This window comes from Mustela nigripes, chromosome 3, assembly GCF_022355385.1.
Source record: "Mustela nigripes isolate SB6536 chromosome 3, MUSNIG.SB6536, whole genome shotgun sequence".
Taxonomy (NCBI): domain Eukaryota; kingdom Metazoa; phylum Chordata; class Mammalia; order Carnivora; family Mustelidae; genus Mustela; species Mustela nigripes.
Genome location: NC_081559.1, coordinates 3225641 through 3250897, shown reverse-complemented (window position 1 = coordinate 3250897; position 25257 = coordinate 3225641). Strand labels below are relative to the sequence as shown.

At 46.2% G+C, this 25257-nt stretch overlaps 1 protein-coding gene and 1 non-coding gene across 4 annotated transcripts; one reads left to right on the top strand and one right to left on the bottom strand.

Moving 5' to 3' along the window:
- Positions 1 to 25257, top strand: NEMP2 (nuclear envelope integral membrane protein 2). 3 transcript variants are annotated; one of them, XM_059393069.1, is made up of 10 exons: positions 464 to 526; positions 4236 to 4391; positions 9744 to 9859; positions 14578 to 14809; positions 14941 to 15013; positions 16069 to 16162; positions 16970 to 17084; positions 19157 to 19382; positions 22557 to 22733; positions 23379 to 25257. In XM_059393069.1, exons 3-10 carry the CDS (start codon positions 9770 to 9772, stop codon positions 23500 to 23502), a joined length of 1131 nt encoding a protein of 376 aa, XP_059249052.1. In that variant the 5' UTR covers positions 464 to 526; positions 4236 to 4391; positions 9744 to 9769; the 3' UTR covers positions 23503 to 25257. The 3 variants fall into 3 exon arrangements, with proteins under 3 accessions (XP_059249053.1, XP_059249052.1, XP_059249051.1); XM_059393070.1 differs by lacking the exon at positions 4236 to 4391 and having other exon boundaries at positions 1 to 526; XM_059393068.1 differs by lacking the exons at positions 464 to 526; positions 4236 to 4391 and adding an exon at positions 7635 to 7830.
- Positions 8090 to 8193, bottom strand: LOC132014807 (small Cajal body-specific RNA 20). The gene has a single exon (XR_009403444.1). It is a non-coding gene; the product is annotated as a small Cajal body-specific RNA 20 (non-coding RNA).

Sequence of the window (25257 nt, the reverse complement as noted above, 5' to 3'; positions counted from 1 at the left end):
AACAAAAAGGGGGTTCCTCCACGGTCTTCCTCTTCACAGAGCGTCACTCAAGTCCGAGAATTCAGCCCTAAAACCCCGCAGCTCACGCACAGGTCGAGGACGTTTGAGGCAGAGCCCACACTCGAGGGGCCCCTCCCCCTCCCCCACGGCCGGCGCCTCGCGCGGAGACTGCCGGGACCGCGGCGCGCCCGACGGCCTCCGGGGCAGCGAGGCCCGGAAGCCCTGAGGCGGGGGCTGGGAGGGGCGGGGGGCGGCTCCGGCCTGCGCCCCACCCCCGGCCGCGGGAGCTTCGCGGGGTCTCGGCCTTTCCCGCGTGCGGGCCCCGCCGCCCCCTCGTCTCTCGGGCCTCGCGCGGTTTCCGCTGCCAACGGCCCAGCCGGCCCGCCGCGGCCCGCGCCGCCGCCCTGGTTCCGGGGCGGGATGCGGCGGCCCCCGGGGCGCTGGTGGCTGCTCCTGTGGCTGCCGCCGCTGTCCGCCCCGCCCGCAGGCGCCGCGCGCGGAGAGGAGGCGGCGGCCGCGCTCTCAGGTAACCGGGCGGGCGGGCGGGCGGGCGGGCGCGGGCTCCCGGCTTCCGGCTCTCGCGCAGCCCGCGCCCCGCAGCTGCTCCGCCCGCGCCCGGCGGCGTCGTGGGGGCGGGAGGCGGGGAGCCGGCGGGCGCTGCCTCGTTCCTCCGGGCTCACCGCGGGGCGCAGCCGGCGCCCGCCCCCTCCCGCCTGCTCGGGCTCCCCGGTGTCTCGGGCGGCATCTGGCCTTTTTAAAACATTTTACAGATTTTATTTACTTCCTGGACAGAGAGACAGACCGAGCTCACAGGCGGGCGGAGCGGCGGGCGGGGCGGGGGCGGGGAGGAGGCGCCCCGCCGAGCGGAGAGCCCGACGCGGGGCTCGATCCCGGGACCCTGAGATCATGGCCTGAGGCCCCCGGGCGCCCCGCACCTGCACGTTCTCCTGGTTTTAGCAGAAGCAAAGCGGCGGAGCTCCGCGTCTCGCCGGGTTCCCCCGTCGACCGAAGTGCGGTGGTTCGTGTGCGGCCCCGCAGCTGCGCGGCCCCGGAGGCTCGCGGAGGAACGTCCGTGCTTCTCCCGGGGCGGCTGCTGCGGACCCGGGCCGAGCGGGCGATGGCTTCGGCTCCGGGGCGAGGCCGCGACTCCTCCGCGGACGGGCCCTGCGGCCTGGAGCGGGACCCGCGGCCGGTCCCGCGTGACCCGATACTGCGTGTCCCGCGGCGTCGCTGCGAGGTCGGCGCGCGGTGGGACGCGGGCACGAGGGACGGGGGCAGCTGGGGCGCCGCCGCGGTCCCTGCGGGGGAGCTCCCGGGATCCCGCGCGGAGGGGCAGCTGCGGCTCACCACGCGCAGAGCCCCTCCCCCACCCCCGCACCACGTCCCGTCAAGGTTTCCTGGCGCTGTTGTCCACCAGCTTCTCATGTCCTCGGCCACCTCTGTTGGCAGGGGCAGCCAAGCCTGGTCTTGCTGCTGGGCAGAGGCCCTGCTCCTGCGAGGTCGCGGTTCTTTGTCTAAGGATGGGGCCGACGGCCGGATTCTGGGGAGCTGCCAGCCGCAGGGACTCGCGCAGTGACTTCCACTTTGGGCGACTGCTCTGCACGGTGGTCATCCAGCACTCCGTGGCTGAGTGCTCACGAGGTGTCTGCAGTGTTGAAAGTGCTCCGAGTGCGTTATCTTGTCCAGTGCGGGTGATGGTCCTCTGAGAGCAAGTACCGTTAGAGACCCGCTTTATGGATGGGGAAAGGCAGGCTCAGTAGTAAGCAGTGTGACCATGACACGGGCGAGCAGATGAATCACAGACGCGCCCGAGACGGAGGGTTTCTGAGCATGGCAGCAGCCAGAAACTTGTAAGGAGGCCCGGATCGACATCCAGAACCTTCACTTCTACACTTTCCTTCCATGCCCCCACCCACTCCTAGAATTACCTTGGTCCGGGCCCATAGTCTTTATGGACCATTGTTTTCTCATCATACGGTAAAGTTCTTCCATTGTGGAATGATTTCCAGCATGTTCTTCACCATTTTATTTCCTTCTGTGAACCCGCTATTTCTCATGTTTGTGTTACAACATTTGGTGTTAACTTCTGTTTTGTTAGCCAGAGAGCTACATAGATGCATGTCAGAACTACTGTTCCACCGAGACATGCAGGAGGTACACTGAGTTGATAAAATTCTAGCGCAGAGCCAAGAAAAATGGCAACGAATGAAGACTTACAGCAGCTTTTGCCATTCCAGATACGCTTTATATGGGACAGGCTGTGGAGCATCCTGGATCCTGTGGTGTGCCAGTGACACCACTTTGGAACCCTTGGACTAGACTATGTCTAAGGAACATTGCTGCTGTAAAAGTGATTTTATGAACTGAGATCAAACAGCTGGGACTTCCTTTCATAATAGGGCCCATTTATAACATGAGAAGCTTGGATCAGATGATACTTTATTGTTGTAAAATTCTCTTGAATGCACACACACACTTCCATAAAATAGAGAACATCCAGCGCCAGGCTAGCTTTCTGTCACCCTATTTGGAGGAAGGTCGGAGGCAAGTGACAGGAGAGGCAGGTAGTTGGCTGGCTGAAAGATTTTACTCATGGTTTGCAGCCCAGGTTGAGGACCCTTGAAACCATGTGCTGTCTTATGATGTAGTTCAGGCCACTGTGTTGAGTTCCCAGGCTTGGGCTATGTAGTGATGGCCCATTTGAAACCACAGCTTTCAAATTCATCTAAGGAGAAGAAAAATCAGTCCTTGAAGTTAAAATCGGCCTGAATGTGCATCAGTATGTGCTAATTCCAGATTCATTTTCTTTTTTTTTTTTTTTAAGATTTTATTTCTTTATTTGACAGAGATCACAAATAGGCAGAGAGGCAGGCAGAGAGAGAGGAGGAAGCAGGCTCCCCGCTGAGCAGAGAGCCCGATGCGGGACTCAATCCCAGGACCCCGAGATCATGACCTGAGCCGAAGGCAGCAGCTTAACCCACTGAGCCACCCAGGCGCCCCTCAGATTTATTTTCTATGCACATTCTTGGAGAAATAAAAATCAAGATTTATAGTCAATTCTGGTTAAACTAGGGTTAATAGAATAGAGAAGTTACCTTCTAATTTTGGTGCTCCATGCTAACTCCTTTGAAAATGTGAATCCACAAATAATACCCAGAAAAATCCTTCCTTTGAGCTTTCAGGAGCTAAGTTTTGTTGGTTTTTGCTTTTTAAAAATTTTTATATTTTTTCCCTCTTCTTGTCCCAAAAGAGAAGCAGTAATAGGCCAAATGGAGAAAAGGGCTCTCTAATTTAATAAGTGATTTTGTTATTCTGTTATAGTTTCATCTGAAGATATTTTCTTCCCATATGAGGGCCATATGAAGGTTAAATTTTTCGAAGGAACATTGCTGGAATATTTTTATGTTGGAAGTTGTTTAAGATCTGCTGAAATTTGAGAAGTGTTTGTGCTTTTTATTTTTAGCATACTCTATAAGTAGGCTTAAGTACTACCTGCCTTTTTCTGAAGTTTTGAATATTTTTACCTTATGTATGACTAAATTCTTTAACTTAAATATGTTCTTTTACATTTAGGAAAACTAATAAATGACAAAAGCTGTACAAAGTAGTAATTTAAAATGTAATTTATTAAAGCAAGTGATAACCCATCTGTCCCTTTTTTATATAAGCTATATAGTCTTAAATTAGATTAATTGAATATTTATAAATTGAGTACTATTTAAAATGAACTAAGGAATCTCACTGGGTAAGGTCACCCTGACTCAAATTCTTTGGTAATGTAAATAATTGTGCTTTGTCTTAGCAGTCTGGGCACAACTGTCCAGAAAATCAGAAGTCCGTTTTATTGCAGAATCGAGAGAACCTTTTGAGGACTGCAGGGAGTTACAGAAGGTGATGATCATGTCATGGCTGAGACGCAGCCTTGCTGGGGGTAGGCGTAGGAAGGATGGCATTCAGGACTGGCCCTGCAGATCTTTCTCTAGATCTGGAATCAGGTTTGAGGCTGTGAATACCAGCGTTATGGGGCACCTTCTAGGGGTAGAAACATACTCAGCCTCAGGTGGAAACAGTAGCTGTCCCTGGGCAGGTATTGTTCTTGAGTCTGATCAAATGAATGGTTATTATTACATTTTTCTGAATCCCTAGAAATTCCTTTTTGTTTTCTGAATTGTATTGTGAGAGGATTTTGTTGGTATCATTGTGATATCTTTGGGTTTGCCTACATCTGCCTCTAGGAAGTTCCATCTTGACAGAATGAACGAGCCAAGACTGAGGCCCCGGAATAAATGATGCCCGCAGACGGCAGGCCACTTCCCAGACTTCAGAGCTCGAGCAGCTGATAGGTTTCAGATAAGCCATCCAGCTGCTACATCTTCTGTTCCCTCCCTCAGGTGGGGATGGAGGAAGTAAAAACTGAATAGTACAATGTCTCTAGAAGAAGCCTAGATAAACAGTGTTGAGGTCACAGTCACTGCTTTATGCTTAGCCCAGCTAGCCCTTGGCTTAAGGTTTACATGAACTGCCATGAAGCTGGATTTGTGGTTTCTTGTAGCTGTTTCTAGTTCCTTAGATGTTTAGGGGCTCTTATGTGAACTGAATGAAGTTCATCTCTGAAGAGAGAGTTAGTAATAATGAGGGTAGCCAGAGGACACCATGAAATGCTAAGACCGTCTGTTGTCTCATGTGTTGTGTAAATTTGACATCAGCTTCACCTCAAAAGTCAGAGGCACTCTGGAGAATTCCAGGGGAGCACCTCACAACATGCCTTTAGTAGTGTTTCTGTGGGTATCCCTGCCAGAGCAACCTACCTCCGTCTGTACTTTGCTTAATCCTGTAGAGGACCGAGGAGAAATTCGGAGCAAGTTACTTTGGTCTAACTGAGAGGCCCCTTGTGCAGGATACACTGATGTACCATATACGAGTAAAACAAAACCAAGCTTCTTGTTTCTTGCTTCTCTCTGTTCTTCTCTGTCCGGGAAGGATAAAGAAGGTCCCTAGCCCAAGGGATGGTAAGGATTACAGCTCTCAACCCTGTAGTTAAGGTATATTGATGATGAGGTGGGGTGAGGGGGAGCTGTAGCCTGTGGGTTCCGTAGGTGGGATGTGACCCAGGCTGGATGGGGTGTCTGATTACATCAGGTTGCTTCAAGGGGAAGGCCAGAGTGCACCTCCTTTTATGGTGCTGACTGGTACTGGGCAGCCTTTTACAAAGATTGGCCAGGCTTTCATTGTCTCTGCTATGCATGCCCAAATGACCCACCAACACTCTCAAATTATAACCTACATACAAAAGGCAGATATTTAAAGGCTGGGGATCCGGTAATGAACATGCTGTCCCTAACTTTATGGAGAGACAGAGTATAAACTAATAATAGTATGAGGAAAAAATAAAGCAGAGTGAGAAGAAAGTGGGTGAAAGGGGTTGGAGTGTGCCATTTTAGACAGTGGGGTCTGAGAAGGCCTTCCCGAGAAGGTGACGTTCGGGCAAACCTCTGATCAGGAGAAGCAAGCTCTGCCAAAAGCTGGGGAGAGCGGATTGCAGGTCAAGGACTCAGCACGTAGGAAAACTCGAGGCAGGAGTGTCTCAGCATCTTGAGGGCGGGAGGGCTGGTGTGGCCTGAGCAGTGAGAGAAGAGAGCAGAGGAGAGAATGTCAGAGGTCCTAGGTCCTTGGACGGGAGGCTGCAGCCTGAAGTCCTCGGTTTTCAGCAGGTAAATGATGTGCTCTGATTGATGTTGTTAAATGATCTATATGCCGATTGGAGAATGGGCTGCAGGGGAGCATCATAGGGGTGATGCTGGAAGCAGGGAAACCAGGCTTTTACAGTAATCCAAGTGCAAGGAGACTGGCCTGGATGACAGAGAAGCATTTACTTCTATATTCAAATTATCGCACTGTATTACACCGTCTTGCTCTTAAGTTACAGATGTCACATGATCTAGGAGATGGTCTTAGGACCAAGTAGAAAAAAACTCAATGGAGGGCAGTGTTTGTTTGCCAAGTTCAGGTCCCAGAAAGAGGCTATTCCCTCAAACAGCTAACAAGAGGAGTAGTTCCCTGTTCTTACAGGGCTGGTTCCTTGAAGCAGTAGGGCCTACCGGGAGAGGCAATGCGGGCAGCAGCCCTGGAGTCACCCTTAAGAAAAGTGCCTAACAGGGGCTCCTGGGTGGCTCAGTGGGTTAAAGCCTCTGCCTTCGGCTCCGGTCATGGTCTCAGGGTCCTGGGATCGAGCCCCGCATCGGGCTCTCTACTGGGCAGGGAGCCTGCTTCCCCTCCACCTCTCTGTCTACTTGTAATCTCTCTGTCAAATCTCTCTCTGCCTCTGACATGGTCTTTTCTACAGCTGGCTGCGGCCCTTGGATGGCCAGGAGTGCCCTCTCCCCTGTGTAGGCCGTGGCCAGGAGTCCCTTGCATCTCAGATATACCCGAGAATTCGCCTCAGCATGGGGTGCTCTGTGTTGGTCGCACTGGTTCTGCATTCTCTTTTTGGTCTTGTTTATAAACAGGCCATGCTGGGGATGCGTTTCTAATTGTTCGTATCCTCTATGCCGAGGGCCTCTGGACCTTCCTTCACGTGCCTCTTTGAGACCTGTCTCTCAGACTCTTGTGTTTGCATCTCAGACTCTCAAACTCAGCAAATTTGTTCGTATATTTAAAAACATATGCATTTCCTCACCATGTTAAGAGTAAAGATTAAGTGACTTGACAGTGTCCCAGTGGAAAATACTGGATTCTGTTGTGACTTTCGTGTGGTCACATGGGTGGGCACGCTGCGTCTTCTCCCCGGGTCTGTCTGCACTTTCTCCAGCAGAATGCTTAGGACGCTTCTAGCAGGACATGGACCTGTGTGGGCTCATTCAGTATTATTCCTGAAGTGGACGAAATTGTGACTAGTTACTAGTTACTCTGTCCTTGCTCATCTTCGCTGTAGCAGGTTGCGCTGGCACTTCCCTTGAAGGAGATGGGGGTTGGGCATAAGGTCCCTCTCTCTGTGTGCCCACAGCGTTCGTTCTCTGTTTCCTGTTGACAGAGCCAGTGGTGACACCTTATCCTGGATCCAGAAGAATTTAGGATTTTCATCTCAGTTACTTTATTTGTTTTCCCCGCAGAAAGTGGTTTATTGCTTTTAGAACAAAATATGATGCTTTCAGAACTTTTGTTCTGAAGAAAAACAGAACTTGAAAACTTCTCTAAAACATGATTTTGTCAGCTGATGGAAGTAGGCTCTTCAGCATAGAACATTTCCCACTTGCAACTGTGTGAGGCCAGAGCTGTCAGACTGGAGAAGGCGAACCCTTAGAACTGGGGCTTTTTGGAGTGCCTGGGTGGCTCAGTGGGTTAAAGTCTCTGCCTTCGGCTCAGGTCATGATCTCAGTGTCCTGGGACCGAGCCCCACATCAGGTTCTCTGCTCAGCGAGGAGCCTGCTTCCTCCTCTCTCTCTGCCTGCCTCTCTGCCTACTTGTGATCTCTGTCTGTCAAATAAATAAATAAAATCTTAAAAAAAAAAATAAAAGAACTGGGGCTTTTGTGCTTGTGGCTGCTGTACTGAGTGTCAGGTCTGACCTCCTTGCCCAGACGCCTGCAGAGCTCCTCCTCCAGCACCCACTCACACCCTGCTCCTCACTTCCTGTAGGGGATCACATATGGGAGACGCGACTCGGAGTGGATGGATGGAAAGGCCTGGCTGGTACCAACTAATCCAGGCAGGGAAGAATGAGCTAGGTGGCTTCAGATGCCCCTTCAACAACCGAATCCCCCACTTTTGGACACCCTGTCCTCCCCAGTGTTATGTCCTGGGGCCAAAGCCGTTGTTTGTAAGAGAGCAGGAGGTGAGCGCCCCACTCCCTCACAGGCATCTCTGTGGTAGGTGACTACCTGTTTAGGTGTGTTTGTTAGGTGTTGCCTGTGGGGCAGGCCGGGCACCAAGCTACTTTGGGGGCAACACAGGCCAGGATCGGCTTGTGAGAACCTGGCACTATCCAAGGAGAGCTCCAGGGCCTATGGCCCGGTGCTGCCACTTCAGACCCTAGTCTGGCTGGGGGGGTCAGCACGCCTGGTGTAGACCAAGTGGGGGCTCCCAGTAAGCACAGATGTCTGAGGCAGGAAAACAAGCCTGCCAGCTTGTGGCAGCCCTGACCATGATCCCCAAGGGCAGATCATAGCCTCCAACCCTGACTGAGGAATAAAAGGCATCTCACCTCATTTTAAATTCTGATACAGAGGCAGCCACAGAATAAAATGAACCCCATTACTTAATAATTTCCTTAATGCTAGTTACTCTCTCTAATAAAGCACCTGTCTCTCCTCTGTATATTATGGTATATGGTGTTGTATTGTACATTATTTAATGTTACATATAGCACACAAATGCACGTATGTTTATGTTTATGCACACAGACACACATCCGTATCTACTTCTGTCTCCAGATTTCTCCTGTGCTGCAGCCCCGTCCATCTTCACATAGTCCCACAACCGGAACTTAGTTCTGCCCCAGACTGAACTCCTCCCCCTTTCCCTGCCCGAGCTTGCATCCTCTCTGCTGTTCCGTATTGGCGTGAAGGGCCTTGCCATCTCTCCACTTAACAGAACTTCCCTTTCTTGTGCTCCCTTATCTAATGACTCTCCAGAGCCTGTTGGTCCCGGTCATAAGGGATCGCTAATCTGTTCGTCTCCCTCCTGCCCAGCTCGGTCCCTGCTTAGGCTGCTGCAGGAACCTCCTTGGTTCTTCTGCTTTCCGTCTTCACCTCTAAACTTGCACGTTGCTTAGAGAATGCTTCTTCTGAAACACAGCTGGGTGCCTGTTGTTTCCCTGGTCCAACTGCTGATGCTCTGTTTGTCCTTCCCTCCCCTGCTCAGTGTCTGGAAGCTGATGTCTCTGGGCTGCATCAAAGGGCCTTTGGTTCCCATAGTGTTTGGCCAGTGAGAGGCCCTGCGAGGAAGGCAGGAGACAGAGGCTGACGTGGTGCCCCCTTGTCCCACCATCCCACATTCTGGCAGGGATCACATCCCATTAGACTGTCCTCCTGGCTTGAGAAGCTGCAGTAACATCCAGCCCTACCTTTGCCATTTCAGGCCTAGGGATGTTACAGGCTTCCTGCTGTTGTTGATGTGAAGCTCCCAGTGCCTTAGCTCACGGTGTTAATGTCTTAACTCTGCCCCAGTCTCCCGAACTCTTCGGTAAAACCCTGGGGAGTGTCAGCAGTTTCCTGCTGAGACTTTGATGCTTACCTAGAAGGCTTCGGTGCTCTGCATTCAGCGCGCTGTCTGTACTCCGCGAAGTGGTGGCCATTGCTTGCGTCTCCCTGCAGATGTCGGAAGGCCCCCGTGTAGTCCCCATACGCCGTCCTCAGTGAATGACTAAACTGCTTCCGTGATTTCCCTCATCTCTTGCCGCCCTCTGAACTATCTTCTCTGTCTCGCTGCCTCCGGCTCCCCCTTCAGTGCTCTCTCTCATTTCCCCCTTTCTAGGAAGCTGCCCCCAATTCTTGCCCTCTGCTCCAAGACTGAAGTTCTTGGAGTTCTCTGTGTTCCTACAGTACCTCCCATATATCGTAAGAGAATTGACACTGGACTGTAATTTTTTTGTCTGTCTCCTGTGGGCTGGAAAGACTGAGGGACTGTAACTACCATGTAGAAAAGTTCATTGGTTAGAGACATTATTCTTATGAAGAGAAAGAAATAAAAGAAAAGATTCTTGGAAATAAAATATTTTAGGAAGTATTTCTCTTTTCCATCTCTCAGTTCTAAGGTGTAAAACTCTGAAGGAAATGGATTTTATTAAAACATCTGACTCGGACTGTTACTGCTACAATCGAAATTCCCAAATGGAGTGGAAATATATGTGGTCGACTATGCAGGTAAGAGCCTACATTTAAATCATGTTTTAGGAACTGAGAATTAAAATGTTCTAGTTCAAGAATAAAAAAAAAAAGCTTTTGTATGGCATAGAGCAGCGTATCAGTATGAAAGCTGACTGGGGAACCACATAGAGTGACCCAAGGGAAAGGGGCATGTGGAAGGGAACATTAACTCTTCATGCTTTTTATCAGCCCTTCTCCAAACCATTCCAAAGAAATATGGTATCCAAGTGAGCACAGTGTGGTCACCGTTCAGACACAACTCAAGACAACACCCTCTCTCCTAGTTTCCAAAATAATTTCTATCCCAAGCCCTTCTCTGATCCCAGGGATGGCCAAGATAATAGTTAATCTCAATAGCCTAGTACTTCCCATCATTCAGCACTTAACATATTTATTAAGCACTCACCTAGGGGCTAGGAACTATTACTGGCTCTTAGGATACATTAGTATCGTAGGATCCTAAAACAGATCCCTGTTCCTATGATTTTTAGGCTCCTAGGGGTAGGAGGTAGAGAAGAAAATTGTAAAATGAGTAAGTGCCATGAAAACAGAAAATGTAAAGTAAGGGAGGTGGAATGAGGGAGGTGGGGAGTAAGTTACAGTATAAAAAGTGGGGTCAGGGTAGTTCTTGGTGAGAAGGGGATACTTGAGAAAGATGTTAATGAAGTTCGTGAGTTACCAAGGTACTATACAAAGAGAGTATATTCTAGGCTGAGGGAAAAGATAGGACAGCGTATCAGAAGGCACATGATGTTGGTTTGTGCCATTACTGATGATACACACCACTTGGATCACCTGGGTAAGGTGGTCTCTGGAAATTTACAGTTTTACCACTATAAAGTGACCATTTTGCCCTTTTAATAAATGAGTATTTTGAGGAGGTAATTTGAAACTATGTAGATGTCCTTTTCCTCCCTCATCAGGTTTTCCCTTCCTAGTTTTATCATTCATTGATGATCCTTGCATGAATCAGTTATCAGGATGTTTATCAAATGGTCCTTTTCTAATTCCACGATTCTTTCCACATCCATCAGCGCTCTTCAGTCAGGAAGAGGTTTTCCTCCTCCAGTCTGTTTGTATCCACACAGTGTCACGATTGTGGATTGTCTGTTACCTCATTATTCGCTCTGACGTTCACATCGTCCTAGATTTGGCCAGTAAGAGCACCTTTAAGGTAGCTCATGTGTCCTTTTATTTTGTACCTATCATTTGGGCATCTTCTGGTAAGCAAGATGTTCCAGGCTTATCTTACAATTTCTTCAGCCCAACTCTGGAGTCATACATTTTTTTCAAGGAGCATTCAGCGTTATTTATTTATTTATTAGTGCTGGGATACCATTGTCATATGTGTACAGACAGAAACTTACACACCCATACACCTGTGGACGTTCTATTTCTGTCTCTCCATTTGTTGAAAAACACGAGTTCTGGTATTTTCCATACTACTGGGTTCGTTCTCATCTCCTTGCCGTATTTGTAACTTTTTCTCTGATGGGGAGAAACTAGTTTTCATTATTCTCAATATATTTATTTATTTGTCTAATGATAGAATAGTAATTTATTTGTCAGTATTTGTTTAGAGTGTGTTTTACCTCTAGTGTGAGAGTGTATAGTTTAAATACTGTGCTCCAGAATCACTTAGGTTAACCCATTCTCACACACCTCCTTTAATATGATTATATTATTCATTTGAGATATATTTTGTTTTATTTGTTGCCATTTCCATTTGAATATTTGTTTTTATTGTTTTCAGGTTTTTTCCCTATCTTAGTTGATCTTATTAACATGTATTAGTAGGGATGGAATTAATATGGTTTTAAATTGCAACTCTAGGGACCCCTGAGTGGCTCAGTTGGTTAAGCAGCTGCCTTTGGCTCAGGTCATGATCCCAGCGTCCTGGGATCGAGTCCCACATCGGGCTCCTTGCTCAGCAGGGAGCCTGCTTCTCCCTCTGCCTCTGCCTGCCATTCTGTCTGCCTGTGCTCGCTCTCTCCCCATCTCTCTCTCTGATAAATAAATAAAATCTTTAAAAAAAAAATAAATAAATTGCAACTCTATGCAGAAGTATTCTCAGAGAAGTGTCAGTCCCCCTCATTCCTCTACCTATTCCTATCTAGCCCTTGTGGGTAGCAGTCTTACTAGCTTCTGTATGTTTTCTGTGTTACTTTCTGAAAAAGTCAGCAGCAGTGCGTGTTTGTAGACAGTGCTAAGGAGTGAGTTTAGCTGGAGGACCAATAGCTGAGCCTGGTCAGTCTTACACATAGGGAGGAGGAAGGAGCCAGCAGAGGAGAGAGAGAAGGAGCACTGCACGGAGAAGGTGTTACAAGGAGAAGAGAGTGGTCAGCAGTGCTCAGTGCTGTTCGTGGATCAAATGTGGTGACTGAGAATGAATTGGCCCTAACAACGTGAAGGCTGCTGGTGACCTTGTCAGGGACGGCCTTTAGGGCATGAAACACTCCATGACTGAAAAGGGTTAAAGAGAGAATGGGAGGAAAAGAACTGAAGACTGCAGGTATGGGTAACCTTGTAAGAGAATTTGATTGCACTGGGGAAAGTGGAGTCCATAGAAGGCTCCCCCCCCCCCCATGGGAAAAGTATCAACATGTTTGTATGCTAATAGTGATGTAGGGAAGCTGTTAAGGTTTGAAGCCAATAGCCAAGAAAGAATTCTTGAGACCTCTTTGGTGCAAAAGGTGATTTCATTAAAGCTGGGGACGGGACCCTTGGGCAGAAAGAGCTACCCTGGGGTCACGAGGAGTGGCCCATTATATACTCTTAAGTTGGGAGGGAATTAGGGACAGCGTAAGTCTCTAAGGAATTTTGGAAGCAAGGTTTCCAGAACCTTGAGGGGGCTAGCTGTTGTTGGGAAGAAGTCATTTATTACTGCCTAATGAAACCTTAGTCATCAGACCCTTCAGTTGTCTATTGGTGGGTCATATGCTTGGGGGATGATTGCCGACATGTATTTTGGAGAGATAGAGATAAAGGAAGTTTCCAAAGGAATTTTTGTGTGTAAAGTAGACTTACAGGATCCTGGGTGTTGGGCTAAGATTGCCTTTTGCCCTTAGCAAAGTATTAACATCCAGGCAGCTGAGTTTCTAGAGGAATGTCATTCTGCCTGTTTTAAGGACTTAACCAGTGGGGTATAGATAGTAAGGAAATTTAATTTTTCTTTTGTCTTTGTTTCCCACATCAGTAGGGTGGTCCAGTAGAAAGGGCAGGACTGTTGGTAGGATGTCCTTGAGTAGACAAAGGATAGTCTAAAGGATACCTTTGAATCTCCTTTAAATCTCCTCTGTGGCAGAAAGTTCCTCCCCACAGGCAGGAAGCAGAGCACGCCCCTGCAGGTACTCACCGCTGGTTGGGTAATGGGATGGGAGCCTATGGACTTCGTCTTCTTCCATTTTCAGCCAAGAGTGAGGGTGAGGAGGAGGTGTTGGTGTTGAGAAGGGAAAAGCTGTGACATCTTTGTTGAAGAGAGTAGGGAATGTGTGGTATGATCACCTGTAGCTTTACGTCCCACTTCAGGTTCACCCTCGGGCTTGAAGTCAGACTGCTGTGTGGTTTATCTGGTGCCATTTGGTGGTCCGAATCCAAGCGTGAAACGGGTGGAGGGTTGGAGTTTGCAGGTAGGGCTGACAAAGCAAGAGCGCCACAAAGGAGGTGGGTACATGCAAGGGAATGATTTATAATGATTGACCTTGGAATTTAGCTGGAAAGGAAGGGGTGAGGAGCAGGGGGAAAATGCTTGATGTGTGGTGAGGTCAAAGGCTTCCTGGGTTCAAGGTCCTATAAGGGGCTTACTGGAAAGGTAGGAGTTGGTGGTCAGCCAGTGGAATGCATAAAACAACCTATAGAGGGCCTGTAGTTTGGTAATGACAGGGTCCAGGGTGTGGCCCTGGGAGTGATGAGCTGAGGCCCGGCAGAGGGCAAGAGTACAAGAGGGGAGGAGTTCAAGATGCAGAGAGTCAGAGCATAGGAAGGAGTTTGGTGTGTGTATTATGCGTATTGAATCCCCGAGAAGTATGACAGGAAATAGAGCAGTGAGCCAGGAGCTGAAATCCAAGAGAAAGGAGGGTAGGTAGTGGGTTATATCACCTAACGCCGGAGACGGAGAGCTGGTGATCTCCCTCTTTGCCGGCTCACCTTACTCTTGGACAAAGAAGAGTATGAATAGAGAGGGACAGACAGAGGCAGCGGCACAGTTGTCATTTAATGATCACTGGCTAGATTGTCAGTGTCTGCTTGGTACTGTAGCAGGTGCTTTGTTGTGAGACTTGACTAGGACCCGTGGTTGGATTCTTCAGGAGGCACGGGGAGAGAAGCCTGAATTACACATGCGCAGCTGATCCAGAAGAAGTGCTTTTCCTCAAACACAGTACACAATGGTAGAGCTAGAAACCCCTTTATAGACCAAGTAGTTTGCCACCTGCTGCTTTCTCCTGTCCTTTTTCACATGTCCCTTGGCCACAACAACTTGCTAGAGGAGGGAGTTAAATCACCTACAACCCAGGGGAAGAAACATCCACCTCGCAAAGTCTCTGTGCTCCAGTATGTTCGAACTAAACATGGATCTGTAGGTGCATTGCTGGGATCCCCGGAACTGTGTGCATCTGACTGTGTTCTTCCTCCGTTATCGCGGGCTCTCTTCATTCCTCTGCTCATGATTTGAAGGAGCTTACGTGTTTATGGATTTGTTTGTTCTTATTTTATAGGTAAAAATTACCAGTTCAGGCCTGTTCAGTATTGTATATATCACAGAAAGACATAATTGTCAATATCCAGAAACCATTCTGTCTTATATCAAGTGTATGACTCATAATTTTTGGACACCAAAGGAGTCTAATGAAATAACCATAATCATCAGTCCATATGGAGAGACCATGTGCTTCTCTGTGAAACCTGTCAAGAAGATATTTGTCTATACAATTAGTGTGACTCGAAACAGTAAGTCTCTTTTTTGATTTTCTGGATTTTGTTTTTCTGGAGTGACATTCCAATAAATTGAGTTTTCTCTTCTTTCACTAACTACATTGACGTAAAACCTTTGTCGTGTGTGTCTGTCTTTTTTACTCCAGTTGTAGATTTCAAACTCTTCCTTGTGTTTGTGGCAGGCGTTTTCCTCTTCTTTTATGCAAAGACGTTGAGTCAGTAAGTATCCATTTTACTTTGTTAATTTTGTCAATTATCCTTTATCCTTTTAAAAAGAGGATAGCACAATTTTGACCCCATGCTAAATATTTCCACACTAGCTTTTAGTTCCTGCTGTGGTTTTACAAACAATAGATAGTGCTTGAAAGGCCTTTAAAAACTGAGTAACAGCACACGATATGTATATTTCAGAGTGCTTTTACTTGTATTACTTTGTATTATGTATTAATATACATTTGAAAATCTGATCCTCTTAAGGATTGCGTCAGCGCTGTATTGGTCTCATTTCATAGATGAGAAGGCCAGCATTCATCATCACATGACTGCTCTTGCTAGGGCTGAGATTTCTACTCGGGTTTCTGATGCCAGATGCCTTGCTCTCTCTGTTAGAGTCGAGCTGCCTCCAAGATTTGTCGCTCTGATACAGAAGTTGAATTTAACAAGTGTCTGACTCTTGGAGAAACATAACCTGATATTTTGCGTATTACCACTTCTCTCATGAAAAAGGAGTCTTTTTCTAGTGATATTTTACTTCTTAGCCTGCTCTTCTCCATAGTGTTCATCTTTCTCGTAGTATAATTAAGTGCGTTTCATGTAATCTGTGGCCTTTAGAACCCAATGTCAGTCAGTTAACTCAGAGAGGCCGGGCTGCAAGCCTGAGTCCCAGCTGGCAGATGCTCACTTGGGGAAGGTCTTTAATATGTTGGTGCCTTTGTTTCGTCCCCTGTGAAGTTCAGACCCGGCTAGCCACCTCACGGGGCTGTTGTGAGTGCGTGCAAAGCTCACAGGCCAGCGTCTGCTACATAGGAGGTGCTCAGTAATTCTTACATCAGATTCTAAACAGAGAAGGTAACTCAGACATTTTGTTTTGAGTTAGTGCCAAGCTATTTACCATAAATTTCAAGTACAGACTTCATTTTTTAAGAGTATAGGATATAATTAAAGGTACCATCTGAATTTTTCTTCTTAGTATTCTTAGTATCAGGTTAAACATGGTTTTAATACTGAAAGTCCTGCTTAACATTTAAATGGCTTTTATCTGCTTGTTTTGACAGAAGTCCTATTTTCTTTTACTCTTCTGGGACCGTGCTAGGTGTTCTGATGACATTAGTCTTTGTCCTGCTGCTGGTGAAAAGGTTTATTCCTAAGGTGGGCATACTGTGTATAAATGAATAGAAGAGGGAAACCATGATCTCATAGACATGAAAAATTGATCAAAGTTAATTCACATTGACTGTGACAGTTCCTAATTAAAACTGTGTTTCTACATTGTATAAACTGACTTGAAAAGGTATCTTTCTCTAGAGTTTCCATTTGTATTTGTTACTATATATACTGTAAAGTAAGTATTAAGTTTTGGTGATAATTTTTTTTGAGACCTTTTTACTTTTAGGTAATAAATTTTTCCCATGAGTGGCAGGGGTTGACCTGTGCTGAGTAGAAACCTGTCTTGTCTTAGCAGAGCTGAAGAAGGCCGTGATGCTGAACGATCAAGGCCTTGAATAGCTGCATGGCTCTATCTGGGGATTTTCTTCATTATTATTAGTTCCCAGAACACCTTTCATGAAAGAATGCTTTGTACTTAGTTGAGGATAAATAGTACTTCATGATGATAGAGTTGCAGAGATTCTCTTTAAAGCTTGTAACACCAGCATCATTTTGAGATAACTTTCTTCTTTAAAATAGTGCTTTTACAGTATCCTGAGGATGCTGTTGAAATGCAGACTCTGACTCATAATCTGCCACGGGGCCTGAGAGTCTGCGTTCCAGCAGGCTCCTGGGTGGTGCTGATGCTGCTGGTTCATGGACCATAACTTCAACAAGACTTTAGAGAGTATCTCGAATTGACATCGGTGCAATTTGATGTAGACGTTTCTAATAGAAAGGGTTTATTTGTTTACTCCTATTTTTGTGAGAGTGAACCAAAAACTGTCATTTATTTTCTTCTGCACACAGTACAGCACCTTCTGGGCTCTAATGGTCAGTTGTTGGTTTGCTTCAGTTTATGCTGTGTGCGGATGGATGGAGGACCTCAAGTGGCTGTGGCATGAAAACAGAGTATATGTATTAGGTAGGTAATTTTTTAAAAGTATGTTCTGTTGTTACTAAAGCTGAAAAGTACAACTGGAGTCCTTCTTTGGAAATACATTTCTTTCCAGAGTCTAAATTTTCCTTTTGAACTAAGGAGAAGTGCTGTTAAAAGTCTTTTTAAATTTTATTCCCACAGTTGATGATTTCAGTTCAATAGATCTCATTTTAGACTGTTTTTTTTTTCCCCTATGACATCTTAGTTTTCTGTACTAATGATCAAAAGAGCAAAAAAAAAAAAAGTTTGTCTCTTTTGACTGCTTGTATGCCATTGAATTGTGGTTAAGCTCTAGCCGGATCTAACTTGTAATGAAAAAATTTCTCTGAAATGTGGCTCTTTCCTTTTCTTCATGTATTCAGCATGAAAGGTGAGAAATTCTAAATATAAATGACTAATGAAAACTTGAATTTTCAGAAACAGAGAGGCTATTAGGAAGCCACTTGTTTTTATTTCATGTAACCAAAACCAAACAGCTTTTTAAAATTATTTATTTGTTCTATTTGGGAAATCATGGAGAATGGGAGGATCAGTTTTCTCCTAACCCCTTAGCACCAAATTTTTCACCTAAGTCCACCCACCCAAAACAAAAGCAATCAATTTAAGATTTATTTATTCATTTATTTGAGAGAGAAAGAGTATGTGCATGGGTGCAGGGGGTTGGGCAGAGGCAGGAGAAAAATCCTTAAGTAGACTCTGAGCATGTAGCTGGCCAGGGGACTCAGCTGTGGGGTTCCATCTCGACCCCGAGATCACGTCCTGAGCCAAAATCAAGAGTCACCCGCTTAAACAACTGAGCCACCCAGGAGTTACTATGATAAAGTATGGCAAACTTTATCATTACATCATTATCATTATATATCATTATATTATATATATATATATATATATATATATATATATATATATATATCATCTGTATTCTTTTTTTTTTTTAAGATTTTATTTATTTATTTGACAGACAGAGATCACAAGTAGGCAGAGGCAGGCAGAGAGAGAGGGGGAAGCAGGCTCCCCGCTGAGCAGAGAGCTCGACATGGGTTTGATTCCAGAACACTGGGAACATGAACTAAGCCGAAGGCAGAGGCCTAACCCACTGAGCCACCCAGGCGCCCCGCCCCCATGATAAAGTATTTTTAAAGTAAATTATAGATATCATGGTATGTCCCCCTGACTAGTTCAGTAAGCATCTTTAAAAAACAAGAACATTTTCTCTGTAGTTAAATAACAATTAAATTTAAAAAATAATAATTACATAAATTACTCAGGTCATGTTTAGATTTCCTAAGTGCGCTTGATGGTTGGTTGTATAAGGGGAGATATAGTCCAGAACCGTATTTTGCATCTGCGATGTCTCGTAAGTCTTTTTAAATCCATAACAATTCCTTTTCTCCTCATAGTGATACCCAGTCTCCTTGCCTTACCGAGCGTCCCACTTTCTGGGTTTCTCTCATGGCTCCTTTGTGGTGTAATTTAACTTGCTCTTCTCTCCCCTTTCTGAACTGGAAAGTCGATCTTGAGGCTTCCTTAGGTATGAGTGAAACACACAGTGGGATATACGAGAAATGCATGTTTCATGTTGGATCCCAGGAGGAGATGCGAACTGTCTCATCGTCCCACCATTGTTAGTGCAGAAACTGAGCACTGCACGGGGGGCGGGGGGTGCAGCAGGGTCCATCTGTTATAAAATTGTACCTTCCTTTTTTAACTAGAAAGTAAAAATAAAAAATAAAGTTTGTAGCCAGCTGTGACCTATGCTGAGGCTTAAATCCTAACCAGAGCAACCATGAGAACATTGGTCCATCGAGGACTCTGGACTAAAAAACAGATACATATCGTAATAATTTATTATTGCATATCCTTAATCATTACAAAAGGCAGTGTCACATGGAAGGAGTAACCATCCCTCTATGTGTTTTTCAGTCTTACTTCTTTGGAAAAAGAAATCATAAATATGAAGTCTTTCTGATATGTTCTTAGCTTAAGTCAAGGCTCTGCCAGGATTTTTCATACAGCTTTTCAAGTTCAGATTTTCAAGTTCTTCTGCTTTTTTACAGGCTATGTCCTAATGGTGGGATTTGTCAGCTTTGCTGTTTGTTACAAACACGGGCCCCTTGTCGATGAAAGGAGCGTAAATCTCCTGGCGTGGACACTGCGGCTCCTCGCCCTGGTCTTGATCTACTGCGGGGTCACCGTGCCCCAGTGCTCTTATGCAGTCATGGTCCTCATCCTGTCCTTCAGGAGTCTGCGCTACCCCCTGAAAGCCTTCAGTTACGTGAGGTGGTGCGTATCTTTTTTGCCTTGTAAATTGGACATTTTGAGCTCTAGTTTTATTTATTGTTGTGGTAAGTTTCTTGCTCGTGTCGTATTTCGTCTCATGATTAACTGTATTTGATCTGGGGGTTTGAGAGCGGAGGAGGCTAGAGAACGTAGTGTCGAATTCCATCTCATCTCTCGTCTTCATTCGTCTTTCAGGGAAGTGCCCCCAGTTACTAGGTAATTACAGCTCACCCAGAATTCACTAAAACCAGTGGCAAAATTACTTGCACTCTGGGTTGCCTAAAATTTGTACTTTCATTCTACATTTCCTTTCATTAGGGCCCAAGTTTGCTTTAAAGGTATTTGTTGTGCTTATGAAATAGAGCTAGAAAAATGATTGAAAAGTACTATTTATGCTTAGGATTTTTTTTTTCTTTAGGTTTGAAGCTAAGGATTAAGCCTTTTAAAAATACAGAAAGAGCGATGAGGGAACTTCACTGCCACAGCTGTATTATGTCTGTCCTTAGTCATCGAGTCCAACCACCTTTTTTTGAGTCAGGTGCACAGACAGAGGGACAGTTTCTCTCCCTGAGGTGTGTTCGTTGAGACAGCAGCTTACAGTTCTGTATCTTTGAAGTGTTAAGATATACCTGATCAGGGACTGCGGCACATAGAGAGGGTTCCAGGGAGTGTCTGAAGAAGAAATTACTAGGCTGAATCTTCATGAATTAAAACAGCGAGGTGAGTAGATGTGGAAAGGACTTTCCTGACAGGGAGATGGCCCGGTCCGGTAGCACCATGAGGCTGGTGAGCGCGGGGGGCATCGGCAACACTATGGAGGCATCACAGGCCGTGCTAAGGAATCTCGTCTGGGTCTGAGGTAGTGGAGGCCGGAAGCCATCACGCATTTCAGTCAAGCTCTCTGCCTGCCGCTTGGACCAGATTCATGAATCCAGTGGCTTTGGGCTGGAACCGAGGGGGCGATGCTGAGCAGGGGTCAGGCGCTGGGGCACTCCCAAGGACTGTGGGAAATTCTGCGGTGCAGCATCCTCAGAAAGGGGGCAGTCACTACTCAGCTTGAGCTGACTGTTGCCATGGAGGAGTACGGGCCCTGCCTTGCCAGATCTTCTGTTTTTTGTTTTTTAGAAAAGCTGGGAATATGGATTTGAATATGAATTCTTATGTTTAAATGCTGGCAACTAATCGGGAAATAAAAATACATTCAGCAGTCAGGATCAAAGCGGAGACCGTGAACCTCCCAGGGTGGTGGGATGTGGCCCAGCTGCCTTCTGGCTCAGGGGCCGTGTATAACCGGGAGGCCCCGAGGCGGTGACAGCACAGCCAAGCACGCAAGAGGTGATGAGGGCCTAGACTCAGGTAGTGAGGGAGTTAATAAATATTTATGAGGCAAACCTAGCCGAGAGGAAGGAGACTCTGGTAAGTGGTAGTTTACGGATCTGGGACTGCATATGTAGCCGTGTCACCGTGTTAAGCACATACCAGTGACAGGACAGGGCTCTTGAGTAGAGAATGTTGGCAAGGCTGAAAGGCAGCAGGGCCTGGTTGGAGGGGCTGCTGCTGGCTGCTGCTCCTGGGCCTGCCGCAGAGGCTGACAGTGACTGGGATTACCAGAGGTCCCTCTGCTAGGAGGAGGCTGGCCAATCCCCACTTCCCCAGCCTCCAGCCCTTTGCCAGGCTTTTGGCTTGAGGAACCCAAGACAGAATTTGGGCCTCTTTCCCCTCAAACATCCGGTTGCCACGCCAAGTGTGAAGTGTGTTCTGTCATCTGCGTGATGGTCCTGCGCACTTGCACACTCTGTTAACGTGACCTAAAACGATGTTCTGTAATTTCCTTAGCTTCTCATTTTGCCAGTGAATAATTATGTGAGGAACAACAGGATAAAACAGGAACATACGGGTTAACTAACAAACCAGAGGAATAATACCTTGATTTGTACAGTAGTTTAGTTGTACGAAGAGCTGTGTGACTGTGCCCTAGTGTAGGGTTGCTACTCTCTCAGTCAGCCTTGTCGACCTCCCTGGAGGCCACTCACTGTGCTAAGCCCTTTTACACAGAGGACTTGCTTTCATCCCCACAGTGACCTGTCAGGTAGACGTTACTGCTTTCACTTTGTTCTTACGTGCAAAGCGAGGCTCAGAGTGGCTAAGGAATTGCTTCTGTTGACTCCGTGATAAACCTCAAAGCCAGAGTCATGCCTTAGTCTTCTGCTCAGAGGCCAGAGGTTTTCCTCGAGGGAGACCGGACTGGTATTCAGAAAAAGAGAAGGAAATAATGTCAGCCGCATTGACTCTTCACTGCCACACAGTCTTCAAAAGTTTAAAGGTCCCAACCCTTAAGAGAATATATGTTTAAACCACCTCCTGATAATTCTTATACTCATCCAGATTTGGGACTCTCTGGTTAAATTAAATTTTAAAGCACCCAAGAATATTTTTATTTGTTCATTTTTTTGAATTATTAAGCCACCCAAGAATATTAAAAAAAAAAAACTCATTGTTAAATGTAACATATGTGCTAAACATATGTGTTATCATCTTGCCATTTTTATGAGATTCTTTCCTTTAGGACTTTCCTGATTGGAAAAAAAAAAAAATTCCAGTCATGATCCCCTCCGCATATGGCAAGGGAGGACTTATTATAAATTATTGTACATAAATGATCCTCGTACAGTATTTATTCCTCTCTAGGATTAGTCAGGATCTCCACCACTAGGTGGAGGCGATATCCCGCAGATCCTTCTCTTTTTGGGCCTGTGCACTAAGTGGTCATTGATTCTACCAGGTCTCCTTAAAAGGGCATCTCAGACAATTGCTTCCATTAGTGCCTGAGAGTGTGAGCGAACCAAGCATAAAAGAGCCAGACTTTTCATGGTCTGCTTGTGCAGTTAAAGGTCACTGAGATGAAAAATACAATTAATATGTCTGTCAGAAATTGAGCCTCAAATTCCTAGAAACGTAATTCAGGACAGTCCAGGAGGAGAGGAAATGTCCAGCGAGGCCCAGCTGTGCATGTTCTGTGTGCCGCGGTCACGGTAAGAACCCAGAGCTCCAGTGTCCTATCAAGGAAGTCAGGTGTCACTGCTCCTTTCTAAGAAACGTGTTTTTATAAGTCTTAAGGATTGAGCTGAGCAGTCAGCTATGACCAGGACTCCAGCAACCAAATGCCGCGTGTTTCAGGAAGACGAAGCGGTGGCGGGCCGCGGTCAAGCCGGCGGGCAGGTTCCTCACCGAGGACGAGTACCGCGAGCAGGCGGACACGGAGACCAGCGGCGCCCTGGAGGAGCTGCGGCGCGCCTGTCGCAGGCCAGACTTCCCGGCCTGGGTGGTCGTCTCCAGACTCCGGGCCCCCAACAAGTAAGCCCTGCCCCGTGCTCCAGCCCACCGTGGGGTAGAAGGTGTGTGCGGGCGCCGCGGTGGGTCCCTAGGTGCGCTTCAGACCAGGAGCAGACCTGCCGGTAGCAGGTGCCGGTAGCAGGTCGCGTCCCACTGCCAATGTCAGGACAGACACTTACTGGACGTTCCGAGAGGGAAGGGCAGAAAGATCTCGTCCATGTGGGGGGTCCCCGGTATGGAAGATCATTTTCAAAGTTGAACAAGAGAGACATCTTTGCCCCAACATCTTTTTCCTTACTGCTTCCCCTTCTTCATAGCCTTATCCAAATAACAGTGCCCTCAGACTGAACGTTGAAAGGGGAAAGTATTGATGTGCTAAAATAACCGTGAATAAGGAACCTAGTAAGAAAGAGGCAAGGAATGAGCAAATGGGAGTGGGTATGTTCGGCAGCAGTCAGTGCTCGTAAGTGTGCCTGCTTCTTGTTCTTTCCCTGAATTTCTCTAGAAGCCGCTGCCATTTTTGCATCCAGCGTATAACTGCTGTTCTCTATTGACATAAAGTCCAATTTAATTAAGGAGGATAAATAGTAAGAGAACATGTTATCTTCCAAATAAACCTTTCTGTGATGACATTGACCTTATTTAAAACAAATAAATACTTATCAGATTTGCAGACTTTGTTCTTGGAGGAAGCCACTTGTCACCTGAAGAAATGAGTCTGCATGAAGAGCAGTACGGGCTCGGGGGCGCCTTCTTGGAGGAGCAGCTGTTTAACCTGAGGACGGCCTGATGGCCGCCTGTGCGTTCACTCCGTTCTGGACAAGGAAATGGGTTAAGGGCTAGGATCCTATTAACGTTGGCCAGAGCTGTTCTAGGGAACAGTGGCAAAAGCATTTACTACAGGAAGGAGTCCTACTGGAAAAGAAGACTGAACTATATTGAAGATGACTTTTCATTCCTGGTGAGTTCTGATACTTACTGTGCTATAGGTGGCCATCAAGATTCTGGGACAGTCGTTACCACTTTCCCTGAGTGAAGACTGTCATCAGGAACAGGGACTCATGTTGATCTTCAAGGAGCCATTGAACACGAACATCTGCCCCATCAATACCAGGACGTTATATCTTAACCCTCTTAACCTTCAGAACCCGTGACAGAAGACTGGCTTGCTCTTCCTACGTGCTCTTTGTAAAAGTGCTGCCAGAGACCTGCGGCCGCTGGACCAGTGTTCTCCAGAGAATGATCCGTAGGATGCTAGTAAATGCTAGTCAGTGAAGGGAATCTGAGGTCATCTAAGATTGATACAAAGTTGAACAAACATGCTGCAGGATTTCTCAGAGCCTTTAATGCTGCTGATGCACATCGTGAATCTCCTCAAGAGAAGTTGTGTGCAGCAGTTTCTGACTGCACAGATCCCTTTTTGACCACAGATCCCTTTTTCATGAGGTTAATATTCCTATGAACAGTTTGGAAAATGCTAATGATAGCAAGATTGAGGTTTGAGGAGGTTAAATAACTTGTCCAAAACCATTTAGAGGCAGCACTGGGACTAGAACTGCAGCCCTAGTGTTTCCTGCAATTCTCAGGGTTAAGAGACTTTAAGAGGTGGGCCTAGGGGCCATCTCCCTAGAGCCTTGGGTCTTACCATATTGGTGACTTTTAAAAAAAATTTTAAATAATGGACAGTTAGCTGTTTGGTAACTGTGATAGAGAAACATTTCTTAAGATTATATTTTAAAGCTTGATAATATTTTTACGGACATGTAAAAATCAGAAATGAGAATTATTTTCTGTAATATTTTGTATGTTGAAATTGAAGACATTTAACTTCCTGTGACATTTTGAGCTGACTGGTCCATTTTTAAAAATTTAGTTATATATATTTGTAAGAGTTTCCTACAAAACAGATTTGTGATCTTTCTTCACAGAACACATCTTTTTTTTCTTGATTCTCCAGAGTGAAATGAGGGACTGTGAACTTGAACCCTGGGGTGAGAAGGCCAACACTTAAGAGCCGAGAAATGCTGTGAGCAGGGCAAAACAATGCAAGGGTTAGGATGGGCTAAACTGGTTAACTTTAAGAACAAACATGGGCTTTTTTTGCTGTGACAGGTTCATGAAGAATGAGGACTCCCCTTTTACTGAAAGAAGCATTTTCGGAGGAGGGTGTACAGGGAATTTGAAGCGGCTGTCCTGAGGCACGGTCAGCAGAGTGTTTCTAAATTGTTGAATGAGGGCAAGGCTCCCATTTGGAACTTCTAGGTTGATTTTCAGTGATATTTCCTCTTTGAAACAGTGTGTCAGTGTTTTAACAAGTTTCTCTTTGGCCAGGTATTTTTAATATTGGAGCTTGGCAATTTTTTGTGAAATGCACTAAATTCAACCTGTGCTTCCAGAGACTGATTTCAAATACCAAAGAATCTTCCATTCAAATTTATGATGATTGTGATGATGATGTTTTATAACTATAAATGGTTCTCAGGTCATTTTTGTTATAGTTTAATTTGATTTTTTTACAATTAAATTTATTCCTGATATAAATGTA